The sequence below is a fragment of the Ranitomeya variabilis genome, chromosome 2 (genome assembly GCF_051348905.1).
Source record: "Ranitomeya variabilis isolate aRanVar5 chromosome 2, aRanVar5.hap1, whole genome shotgun sequence".
Classification (NCBI taxonomy): Eukaryota; Metazoa; Chordata; class Amphibia; order Anura; family Dendrobatidae; genus Ranitomeya; species Ranitomeya variabilis.
This window is the reverse complement of record NC_135233.1, coordinates 95,227,407-95,241,079: the sequence shown is the minus strand read 5'-3', so window position 1 is coordinate 95,241,079 and position 13,673 is coordinate 95,227,407. Positions and strand designations below refer to the sequence as shown.

The 13,673-nt window shown below is 42.1% G+C and overlaps 1 protein-coding gene across 1 annotated transcript in view; it reads right to left on the bottom strand.

Moving 5' to 3' along the window:
- PUS10 (pseudouridine synthase 10) overlaps window positions 1-13,673 on the bottom strand; it is a 135,852-nt gene that overhangs the window by 39,625 nt on the left and 82,554 nt on the right. The window contains exons 5-6 of the mRNA XM_077282751.1: window positions 11,696-11,730; window positions 287-398 (exon numbers count right to left, since the gene is read on the bottom strand). Coding sequence (XP_077138866.1) covers window positions 287-398; window positions 11,696-11,730 — 147 coding nt within the window. The remainder of the gene's footprint in view (window positions 1-286; window positions 399-11,695; window positions 11,731-13,673) is intronic.

Here is a 13,673-nt window from a genome sequence, read left to right as displayed (position 1 = left end):
GTAAACTACAGATTTACAAATCTCTACATTCTTGAATATTGGAGAATATTTTTAATAAGAAGTAAAATTACAAAGTTGCTTTTCTTTACAAGCGTTTTGCAATTTTAACCCTCTAAGAACTTAACACAACTCTTTAAGCCACTGCAGAAAACTGAAGCGGAGGGTTTCATAGGGAAACAAAAGTTCAGATGTGGATGGCATTTCATCACACCAATAGTGTCTCATGAACAAGAGTCACAGGCATTTTATTGTTTATTCAATGTAGACTTCCAATAGACAATCATACCTTGCTCACCGCCTGTACCCCCAATTCCTCAGAGATCATGGGGTGGATTATCCATTTGTACGCTTCCTTGAGTTGGATAATATCTGCTTTTTCCAAATGTCGATTTTGCTTTCTGTTTCGTTATAAAAAAAAGAGCTTTTAGGCAAAACAACCTTTATTACATAACATGAGAAATTGACTTTGGATAGTTACTATAAGACCAGATAGGAAACTACCATTGGATTTAAAGGGGCCTGTGCGCTCTCCTGACACATCTGTCTTATTACATATGTAATCTTTCACTATTGTGAGAAAGAAGTGAAAAATACCCTTTTACTAAATCAGGCAAATCAGTGCCAAATAAATACCTGGTTCTCAAGATCAAAATAAAAAATTAAATAGGCAAAATATCTTATAGGGAACCTGTAACATTCAGAAATGTTATTTACTGGCAGACATAGGATCAATCTACAGCTAAATGGCGTATTAGATCCTGACTAGCCGGTTACTGGAGAAGCAGCAGCTACAGGGAGAAAATTACATTGTATTCTCTCTGCAGCCTCTCTCTTCCAGTGATCGGGGGGCGGTGCAGGGAAATGTTACAGTCACTGTTCACTATATAGTGAGCATGGCTGTAATCACTGCCCGGCACATTGATTGACAGCCTGCTCTGCAGCATGTGTGACTCACTGTATAGTCAGTGGATACTGTAACCGCCCCTGCACCTCCCCTTATCACTGGAAGCGAGCAGCTGCAGGGAGAATAGAAATTTATTTTCTCCCTGTAGCCGAGCTTTCAGTAACTCAGCTACACCGGATTTAAAGCACCATTTACCTGTAGATTAAATATATTTTTGCAGATACATACAATTTCTGGACATGACAGGTTCCCTTTAAATGGAATCTTTCTTTAGGGCAGTAATTGCTGCATCATATATAGAAGCCATATTACAATATAACGTAACAGCAAGAAAAATTATATTTCTACCCATGCTGTTTGCACATCTTCTCCATATAAATTTAACAAAACATATAAGATACCGTAATCGTTCTATATTGATGCAAATGTGTCTGACAAAACAAAGGAGCACGAAAACATGGCAAACTATAAAATTTAAAAAATGAACTGAAATATGCATCAGTCCAAAAGAAGCAATGCCATTTGATCCTAAAATAGTAAAAGGTGCACATAGCCCATCTAACAATCCCTCACAGCATCTTCCTATTTCTGGTAAGTTCAGTCTTATTTTCTGGAAAGTTATGTTCCTTCACACAATAATGAGGAACTAATTAACCGCTTCAAAAAGTCAGATGAGCCCACATCACCTCCCTGAGACTGTGCCAACAAAGCACATGAGTTTGTGGAAACGAAAAAGAAAGTTAGCAGAGAGGTCACTATTCTTATTATTATATCCAACTGGATTACCAAAGGATTGAAATACAGATATTAAAGGGAACATACAAAAAAGCAAACAAAAAGAAAATGTCTATATAGTCTCACATATATCAAGGTAACAAATCATTTCATTGCATCTGCACTGGAAAAGGAAAGATGCTCCAAAAATAGAGGACATCATAGAACTACACATAATGTGTACAAATTTAATCACGTCATAAGGAACAATAGATCTCCAAATATTCCAAAAAATGGGCCCTCTGGAATAAAGGATTCGCAACACCATTCACCCAGTCCCCTCTAATCCCTCAAAAAAAGGAAAATCAGTATGAGAAGTCCTCGGGTGGCTGACATGGAGCTCTCCTTTGCAATGGGAGAATTAACAATTGCAAAAGAAATGTAGGCTCGGAATACAAGAGTTTATTATATTAAATGTAGAATTTTTAAAAAGTAATTAGAAGTTAATATATCGTGTATTATTGGTGCACATGAAGTAGGAATAAATGTGTTTTCTTTAGTTGATATTAGGTAATAGAATGTTTATTACTGTTTAAACAGATCTTTTTGTTTTTGAGAAAATGGACTATACAGCATTTACTTCTGTTTTAATCCTAGATTTGGATATACCCATTTTCCCTTCTAATCCCCCCTCCTTAATAAAATTTGCTGCTGTCCTTCTTGCCCTATCTCTCCAATTACAATAAATAATATGTCTTAAGTACGGTATAATATTAAGAAAATATATACTTAAAAGATAGAAGTGATATGCCACATGCACAGTTTGTTATTGTTGTTAAAAAACTTTTTTTTTTTCTTTTTGGAAAAATAAAAATCTATTGAAACAAACAAAAAAAACCCACTGAGCAGCACCTTCGAACAGAATAAAGAAGGGGTGAATAGGTGCAAGTAGTTATGACTAGAGTTGAGCGAATTTGTTCAAATTCGGACGCCGAATCTGAATTTGTTAAATTCGTGCCATATTGGTACCCTATTCTGTTATGACCCCAATGGCGAGGGTCTCAGAGGAACGTGGAAGTCTGCAGAATACAAAAATCCAGCTCATAGGGCAGTGGTAACTGGGTTGACCATATATCTACTCCTAACGCCAACACTAGAAGTAGCCGGGGATCATTCCTAAGTTGATTCTAGATGACACGCGCCAGCCGGAGAATCTAGCTACCCCTAGTAGAGGAAAACAAAGACCTTTCTTGCCTCCAGAGAAGGGGACCCCAAAGCTGGATAGAAGCCCCCCACAAATAATGACGGTGAGGTAAGAGGAAATGACAAACACAGAAATGAACCAGGTTTAGCACAGAGAGGCCCGCTTACTGATAGCAGAATAAAGAAAGGTAACTTATATGGTCAACAAAAACCCTATCAAAATCCACACTGGAAATTCAAGAACCCCCGAACCGTCTAACGGTCCGGGGGGAGAACACCAGCCCCCTAGAGCTTCCAGCAAAGGTCAGGATATAGATTTGGAACAAGCTGGACAAAAATACAAAACCAAAACAAATAGCAAGAAGCAAAAGGCAGACTTAGCTGATATAACTGGAACCAGGATCAGTAGACAAGAGCACAGCAGACTAGCTCTGATAACTACGTTGCCAGGCATTGAACTGAAGGTCCAGGGAGCTTATATAGCAACACCCCTAACTAACGACCCAGGTGCGGATAAAACGAATGACAGAAAAACCAGAGTCAAAAAACTAGTAACCACTAGAGGGAGCAAAAAGCAAATTCACAACAGTACCCCCCCCTTAGTGAGGGGTCACCGAACCCTCACCACGACCACCAGGGCGATCAGGATGAGCGGCATGAAAGGCACGAACTAAATCGGCCGCATGAACATCAGAGGCGACCACCCAGGAATTATCCTCCTGACCATAGCCCTTCCACTTGACCAGGTACTGAAGCCTCCGCCTGGAGAGGCGAGAATCCAAGATCTTCTCCACCACGTACTCCAACTCGCCCTCAACCAACACCGGAGCAGGAGGCTCAGCAGAAGGAACTACAGGCACAATGTACCGCCGCAACAAGGACCTATGAAATACATTGTGAATAGCAAACGACACAGGAAGATCCAGACGAAAAGATACAGGATTAAGGATTTCCAATATCTTGTAAGGCCCAATAAAACGAGGTTTAAATTTGGGAGAGGAGACCTTCATAGGAACAAAGCGGGAAGAAAGCCATACCAAATCCCCAACGCGTAGTCGGGGACCCACACCGCGGCGGCGGTTGGCAAAGCGCTGAGCCTTCTCCTGTGACAACTTCAAGTTGTCCACCACATGATTCCAGATCTGCTGCAACCTATCCACCACAGAATCCACCCCAGGACAGTCAGATGGCTCCACATGACCCGAAGAAAAGCGAGGATGGAAACCAGAGTTGCAGAAAAAAGGCGAAACCAAGGTGGCGGAACTAGCCCGATTATTAAGGGCAAACTCAGCCAACGGCAAGAATGTCACCCAATCGTCCTGATCAGCAGAGACAAAACACCTCAAATAAGCCTCCAAAGTCTGATTGGTTCGCTCCGTCTGTCCATTAGTCTGAGGATGGAAAGCAGACGAAAACGACAAATCAATGCCCATCCTACTACAAAAGGATCGCCAGAACCTGGAAACGAACTGGGATCCTCTGTCTGACACAATATTCTCAGGGATGCCGTGCAAACGAACCACGTTCTGGAAAAACACAGGAACCAGATCGGAAGAGGAAGGCAGCTTAGGCAAAGGAACCAAATGGACCATCTTGGAGAAGCGATCACATATCACCCAGATAACGGACATGCCCTGAGATAGCGGAAGATCAGAAATTAAATCCATGGAGATATGTGTCCAAGGTCTCTTCGGGACAGGCAAGGGCAAGAGCAAACCGCTGGCACGAGAACAGCAAGGCTTAGCTCGAGCACAAGTCCCACAGGACTGCACAAATGACCGCACATCCCTTGACAAGGAAGGCCACCAAAAGGACCTGGCCACCAGATCTCTGGTGCCAAAAATTCCCGGGTGACCTGCCAACACCGAGGAATGAACCTCGGAAATGACTCTGCTGGTCCACTTATCCGGGACAAACAGTCTGTCAGGTGGACAAGACTCAGGCCTATCAGCCTGAAATCTCTGCAACACACGTCGCAGGTCCGGAGAAATAGCTGACAAGATAACTCCATCTTTAAGAATACCAACAGGATCAGCGACTCCAGGAGCATCAGGCACAAAGCTCCTAGAAAGAGCATCGGCCTTCACATTCTTTGAACCTGGTAAATACGAGACAACAAAATCAAAGCGGGAGAAAAACAATGACCAGCGGGCCTGTCTCGGATTAAGGCGTTTAGCAGACTCGAGATACATCAGATTTTTGTGATCAGTCAAGACCACCACACGATGCTTAGCACCCTCGAGCCAATGACGCCACTCCTCAAATGCCCATTTCATGGCCAACAACTCCCGATTGCCCACATCATAATTTCGCTCGGCAGGCGAAAACTTCCTAGAGAAAAAGGCACAAGGTTTCATAACAGAGCAACCAGGGCCTCTCTGCGACAACACGGCCCCTGCCCCAATCTCCGAAGCATCCACCTCAACCTGAAAGGGAAGTGAGACGTCAGGCTGGCACAAAACAGGCGCCGAAGTAAACCGGCGTTTCAACTCCTGGAAAGCCTCCACGGCAGCAGGAGCCCAGTTAGCTACATCGGAGCCCTTCTTGGTCATATCCGTCAAAGGTTTCACAATGCTAGAAAAATTAGCGATAAAACGACGGTAGAAGTTAGCGAAGCCCAAGAACTTCTGAAGACTCTTAACTGACGAGGGCTGAGTCCAATCAAGAATAGCTCGGACCTTGACTGGGTCCATCTCCACAGCAGAAGGGGAAAAAATGAACCCCAAAAAGGGAACCTTCTGTACACCAAAGAGACACTTTGAGCCCTTGACAAACAAAGAATTTTCACGCAAAATTTTAAAGACCAACCTGACCTGCTCCACATGCGAATCCCAATTATCAGAAAAAACCAAAATATCATCCAGATAAACAATCAAAAATTTATCCAGATACTTCCGGAAAATGTCATGCATAAAGGACTGAAAAACTGAAGGCGCATTGGAGAGCCCAAAAGGCATCACCAAGTACTCAAAATGACCTTCGGGCGTATTGAATGCGGTTTTCCATTCATCACCTTGCTTAATGCGCACAAGGTTGTACGCACCACGAAGGTCTATCTTGGTGAACCACTTGGCACCCTTAATCCGGGCAAACAAGTCAGACAACAGCGGTAAAGGATACTGAAATTTGACAGTGATCTTATTTAAAAGCCGATAATCAATACAAGGTCTCAAAGATCCGTCCTTTTTTGCCACAAAAAAGAATCCCGCACCAAGAGGGGAAGAAGACGGACGAATATGTCCTTTTTCCAGAGACTCCTTGATATATGAACGCATAGCGGTATGTTCAGGTACCGACAGATTAAACAGTCTTCCCTTAGGAAATTTACTGCCTGGGATCAAATCTATAGCACAGTCACAGTCCCTATGAGGAGGCAGTGCACTGGACTCAGACTCACTGAAGACATCCTGATAATCAGACAAATACTCCGGAACTTCCGAAGGCGTAGAAGAAGCAATAGACACAGGCAGGGAATCCTCATGAATACCACGACAGCCCCAACTTGAGACTGACATAGCCTTCCAGTCCAGGACTGGATTATGGGTCTGTAACCATGGCAGCCCTAAAACGACCAAATCATGCATTTTATGTAAAACCAGGAAACGTATCACCTCGCGGTGTTCAGGAGTCATGCACATGGTAACCTGAGTCCAATACTGCGGTTTATTTGCTGCCAATGGTGTAGCATCAATACCCCTAAGAGGAATAGGATTTTCTAATGGTTCAAGAGTAAAACCACAGCGCTTAGCAAATGAGAGATCCATGAGACTCAGGGCAGCACCTGAATCTACAAACGCCATGACAGGGTAAGATGACAGTGAGCAAATCAAAGTTACAGACAGAATAAATTTAGGTTGCAAATTACCAACGGTGACAGGACTAACAACCTTAGCTATACGTTTAGAGCATGCTGAGATAACATGTGTAGAATCACCACAGTAGTAGCACAAGCCATTCCGGCGTCTATGAATTTTCCGCTCATTTCTAGTCAGGATTCTATCACATTGCATTAAATCAGGTGTCTGTTCAGACAACACCATGAGGGAATTTGCGGTTTTTCTATCACATTGCACCGAATTAGGTGTCTGTTCAGACAACACCATGAGGGAATTTGCGGTTTTGCGCTCCCGCAACCGCCGGTCAATTTGAATAGCCAGTGCCATAGTATCATTCAGACCTGTGGGAATGGGAAAACCCACCATAACATTCTTAATGGCTTCAGAAAGGCCATTTCTAAAATTAGCGGCCAGTGCACACTCGTTCCAATGTGTCAGCACGGACCATTTCCGAAATTTTTGGCAATACACTTCAGCCTCGTCCTGCCCCTGAGACATAGACAGCAAGGCCTTTTCTGCCTGAATCTCAAGATTGGGTTCCTCATAAAGTAAACCGAGCGCCAGAAAAAACGCATCAAGATCAGCCAATGCCGGATCTCCTGGCGCCAGCGAAAAAGCCCAATCCTGAGGGTCGCCCCGTAAGAACGAAATAACAATTTTTACTTGCTGAGCAGAATCTCCTGATGAACAGGGTCTCAGGGACAAAAACAATTTACAATTATTCACGAAATTCCTAAACTTAAACCTGTCTCCGGAAAACAGTTCAGGAATCGGTATTTTAGGTTCTGACCTAGGATTTCTGATAACATAGTCTTGTATGCCCTGCACACGAGTAGCCAGCTGGTCCACACTTGTAATCAAGGTCTGGACATTCATGTCTGCAGCAAGCATAGCCACTCTGAGGTAAAGGGGAAGGAGAAAAAAAAAAAAAAAACTCAGAATCTTCTTTCTTATAATCCCTCTTCTGCAATGCATTAAACATTTAATACTGGCCTGGCAAACTGTTATGACCCCAATGGCGAGGGTCTCAGAGGAACGTGGAAGTCTGCAGAATACAAAAATCCAGCTCATAGGGCAGTGGTAACTGGGTTGACCATATATCTACTCCTAACGCCAACACTAGAAGTAGCCGGGGATCATTCCTACGTTGATTCTAGATGACACGCGCCAGCCGGAGAATCTAGCTACCCCTAGTAGAGGAAAACAAAGACCTTTCTTGCCTCCAGAGAAGGGGACCCCAAAGCTGGATAGAAGCCCCCCACAAATAATGACGGTGAGGTAAGAGGAAATGACAAACACAGAAATGAACCAGGTATAGCACAGAGAGGCCCGCTTACTGATAGCAGAATAAAGAAAGGTAACTTATATGGTCAACAAAAACCCTATCAAAATCCACACTGGAAATTCAAGAACCCCCGAACCGTCTAACGGTCCGGGGGGAGAACACCAGCCCCCTAGAGCTTCCAGCAAAGGTCAGGATATAGATTTGGAACAAGCTGGACAAAAATACAAAACCAAAACAAATAGCAAAAAGCAAAAGGCAGACTTAGCTGATATAACTGGAACCAGGATCAGTAGACAAGAGCACAGCAGACTAGCTCTGATAACTACGTTGCCAGGCATTGAACTGAAGGTCCAGGGAGCTTATATAGCAACACCCCTAACTAACGACCCAGGTGCGGATAAAAGGAATGACAGAAAAACCAGAGTCAAAAAACTAGTAACCACTAGAGGGAGCAAAAAGCAAATTCACAACACTATTCGTGCCGAATTTATGTTTGCTGATCGGTTCCGAACATATTTGGTAATTTCAACTCCCATTGACTCTAATGACGTTCGGCTGTGTTTGACGAATATTGCAAAAATAATATTCGCCACCGATCGTAATCGGAACTGAATTTTGAAAAATTCACTCAACTCTAGTTATGACTGCATAATATACAAACAAAAGAATACAGCTGCACTATGTAAGATGTATGCAATCACTGGATATATGAAATCTGAACTGCATTACTGCTATGTAGAATATACTTAGCACTTAGAGAACATATTGGTCAATTCATGAAAGCCCATCAGCCATGACAAGGCGACTTTTCTTTGCTAGGACCCTAAACCTAACATTCATCAAACATGCCTCTCTTGGGTTAAAAGCTTAAAAATATAAAGTGCAGATAGGATTTAGCATTAATTAAAAACAGCCTTTGGCTGATGGGAGGAGGAACGCCAAGTCAGAAAATAAATGCTTTTGTAACATACTTTTGGAGGTTTTGACTGCCTCCTTTTCTGAGTTAGCAATCCTTCCATCAGCCTAAGGCTGTTCTTAATTAATGTTGAATGCTACCTGCCCATTAAATTTGTATGCTTATAGCCCAGGAGAGGCATGTTTGATAAATATTAGGCTTAAGGTCCCATCAAAGAAAGGTAGCCTTGTCATAGCTGATGGGTTCTCACGTATTGGCCAATTTACGTGCTTAGGGCATTAATTTTTATAAGTATATTCTATATAGCAGTAATGAAGTTCATATTTCATTTCATGTATTCGTTGTTTGCATACATCTTGGTGCTTACAGAGTGCTGCTGTATTCTTTTGTTTATATATTAAAGGGAACCTGTCACATACATGCATTCTGATCTGTGGGCAGGAGGTGCTGAAACGATTTAAGTACAGTACAGACCAAAAGTTTGGACACATCTTCTCATTTAAAGATTTTTCTGTATGAAGGCATCAAAACTATGAATTAACACATGTGGAATTATATACTTAAAGGGAACCTGTCACCCCCAAAATGGAAGTTGAGCTAAGCCCACCGGCATCAGGGGCTTATCTACAGCATTCTGGAATGCTGTAGATAAGCCCCCGATGGAACCTGGAAGATGAGAAAAAGAGGTTAGATTATACTGACCCAGGGGCGGTCCCGCTGCGGTGGGCGCCGTTGTCCGGGGCCTCCCATCTTCTTACGATCACGTCCTCTTCTTGTCTTCACGCCGCAGCTCCGGCGCAGGCGTACTTTGTCTGCCCTGTGGAGGACAGAGCAATAGTATTGCAGTGCGCAGGTGCCGGGAACGGTCAGAGAGGCCCGGCGCCTGCGCACTGCAGTACTTTGCTCTGCCCTCAACAGGGCAAAGTACGCCTGCGCCGGAGCAGCTGCGTGAAGACAAGAAGAGGACGTCATCCTATGAAGATGGGAGGCCCCGGACCCGCTCTAATCTGAGGTGCTGTTAACCTGCGATTTCTGAGGCTGGTGACTTGGATAAACTTATCCTCAGAAGCAGAGGTGACTCTTGGTCTTCCTTTCCTGGGGCGGCCCTCATGTGAGCCAGTTTCTTTATAGCGCTTGATGGTTTTTGCCATTGCACTTGGGGACACTTTCAAAGTTTTCCCAATTTTTCGGACTGACTGACCTTCATTTCTTAAAGTAATGATGGCCACTCGTTTTTCTTTACTTAGAATTTGTATTATGGCAAGAAAAAAGCAGCTAACAGTCTATTCAGTAGGACTATCAGCTGTGTATCCACCAGACTTCTGCACAACACAACTGATGGTCCCAACCCCATTTATTAGGCAAGAAATCCCACTTATTAAACCTGACAGGGCACACCTGTGAAGTGAAAACCATTCCCGGTGACTACCTCTTGAAGCTCATCAAGAGAATGCCAAGAGTGTGCAAAGCAGTCAAAGCAAAAGGTGGCTACTTTGAAGAATCTTGAATATAAGACATAAAAAAAGTGTGAAACAACTGAAATTAAGTATATAATTCCACATGTGTTAATTCATAGTTTTGATGCCTTCAGTGTGAATGTACAATTTTCATAGTCATTAAAATACAGAAAAATCTTTAAATGAGAAGGTGTGTCCAAACTTTTGCTTTGTACTGTACAGTTTTATGAACAAAGATTCCATTAAGTCCCTGATCTTTCTATGTTTAGGAGTCCTGATTTTGGTGCTACTTAGTGATTTACAACTATTTCTGTACACACAGTAGGTGAAGCAAGTTTTTTTCTATAATGGAGAAAGAATGGATTGGTTGGTGGCTCCGGTTGAAATATGCTTTGCGAAATGGGGTCAATTCATTGATGGACTAACCACAGGGTCTAATAAAGATAAAATAAAATGTAAAAAAAAAAAAGTGGACTTTCCCTTTAAGGTATGTGCACACGTTGTGGATTCGTTTGAGGATTTTTCCGCGTGGATTCGGAAAACTCCGCAGGTAACACGCCCTGCATTTTACCTGCGGATTACCTGCCGGATTTACTGCGGATTTTGTGCGGAATTCACCTGCGTTTTTACACCTGCGGATTCCTATTAAGGAATAGTTTTAAAACGCTGCGGAATCCGCACAAAGAATTGACATGCTGCGGAAAATACGGTAATTTCCGCAGCATGTGCACAGCGGATTTGGTTTTCCATAGCTTTACATGCCACTGTAAAATGCATGGAAAACTGTTGCAAATCCGCAGCATCAAATCCGCAACGTGTGCACATACCCTTAAAGAAGCCCTCCTATGAAAATATTTATTTAATACAGAAATGTAATATAGTGTGGATGTGGTAATATACTCATCTACTGCCACATTCTCCGGTATCCAGAGCCATTCTGCTCCTCTTCTCAGTGACATCACCGCCCTTCATACTCGTCAGACTGAGCGCCGTGTGACCTGGATGTGGCTTTTACAATATAAGTCTATGGAGAGTCAGATCGAGGCTTCACAAGCTTTCATTGTAAAAGAGATCGGGCATAGAGTGACCCGGAGAGTCTACAGAGCGGTGACGTCACTGAGAAGAGGAGCAGAACGGTGCTGGACACCGGAGTAGGTGGTGGTAGGGGAGTATATTAACACATACACACTATATTATGAGCACATATACACAGATTTAAAAAAAAAAATCTTCATTGGAGGGTTTCTTTAAATTATAGGATTTTGTAATGTTTTTTTTAAGATATGAGTAAAAGTAAATTCTTTAAAATGAGTCTGTTTTTTTTAGTTTCATTTGAGGTGCATAAACAAATACCAGCTGAGCCCAGGGACTATTACTCACCTCATTTCCTGTTGTGCTTGCAGCCATGCAGAATGCTACAGTCAGGCACAGAAACGCCCAAAAAAATAGAGAAAAAGAAGATAAAAAAAAACTTGATTACTATCATCATTTCTTTGATAACATGGTTTTGTCATTTACAAGCTTGGTTGGTTTTTCACCCTTGAATTTTACAGTTAACCATTTGCTTGTCAAACAAAAACACCTGAAACAAAAGTTACATTTTTATCGATTTCTTTAATATTACCATGCTGCACTATGTATAGAGACTTTTGAAAGAATTTGCCCTTCTGGTGTTTTTCCTGTTTTTGTTGCGTTAGGAGCTGGAATTTAAATGGATTGTTCATTTGACAACATGGAATGAAAAAAAGAGAAGAAAATGGTCCCAATTAAGAGGGTTGTTTTCAGTCAATTTTCCTTGTTGTCATGTTGCATTTGTGTTGACTTTTCTGCTCCAAATTGTTCAGAATGGTGCACACAGTGCATGGTGTTTGCACAAGGCGAAAACTCAATCTGATTTTTTGTGACATTTTAGCACAAAAAGTGGCATGTTCCCCAAAATGGCTAAAAATTTGCACCAAAATAACACCAAAATCACTCCAGGGAAGGGAGGAGGAATTCATTTACGAGAAATTGAGACTTTTCGATAAGTCGCAAATGATGGATAAGACGAAAATATGTGAAAAATCTAATCACAATGGCAAACTTAGAAAAATGGAAAGATAAATAGGGCACAAAAAACCTCAACAAGGAACAGGGGAATATTCAATAATGGGGCCCATTGTTTTAAAAATGAAAAAAAGAACTTAACTGTGAAAAGCTGTGTGTGCATAAGTATTCACCCCCCTTTGTTATGAAACCTGTAAATAAGACCTTGCCACCAATTAACTTTAGAAGCCCCATAATTAGGAATGCGGTCCCTCTGTGCCCAAAGTGTCATATGAAGTCATAATAAATACCGATTTTGAAAGTCCCTGAGTCTATGACTCTACTAAACAAGCAACATGGAGACCAATGAGCCCCCGGACGGGTCAGAGACAGCGCAGAAGTAGAGATCACGGATGGGATTTTAAAAAATATCTGAAACCTCAAACATTTTGTGGAGCAGAGTAAATTCATTCTACATGTAAAGAGTACATGATAACTGCAGAAATGTGCTCCTGGTTTGCTTTTATAGGATCTGTGGTTCCAACCAAATTCCACTTTGATAAGGTTGTGGTCATAAATCAGCCGAGAACAAGTAAGAAAAAAGCAGATAAAAATGTTAGAAACTTTCCCATATGACCATAAGGAGCTCATTGATGGATTCTCAGTTAACTCATTCTGCAGTCAGCAACAGTCAGAGCAACACAGACGCAGCAGCTGTAGAAGGCAAATGGGGCAAAATTGTTAATGAAACCCAATTACAAAAAAGATTTTTAGCTAAAAGTAAAAAAAAAAATGTCCTAAAAGGTGGACAACCCCTTCACCTTCAAGCTTTTTCACAACTATAACGAAATATAACAGCCAATTATTTTCCCATTTTACAGAACCATTTTTAACATATCCCTAAACAAATATGGTATTCTGATCAGGAGTGTTTGTATTTTTACTTCTATTTCTAACCTCTTTCGCAATTACTTGACACTACAGTCACATGATTTAGTCATAAGAAACTGCTTCGAAACTGACAGCAGGGATGTGCCAGAAATCAACCGTCTCACACAGACTCAGAAAATGCCCCAAATCGTGGGGACACAGATCGTTATACTGGATCACAGCTTCTTTTCTGTAATAGTCGGAAGATGAAATTCTGAGTAACAGGAGTCATCACTAGAGGGAGCCCTCTGTATATGGATTTACAGAGCTCCTATGACACTCCTCTATATCTGTAGGTAACTAGCGCCCCTTGTGGTCTCCACGGGTAAACCAACAGCTCAATGTTTGGCCACTCCATGACATGCTTTACATATGACCTGTTCAGTAACTTCAGTTTACTTGC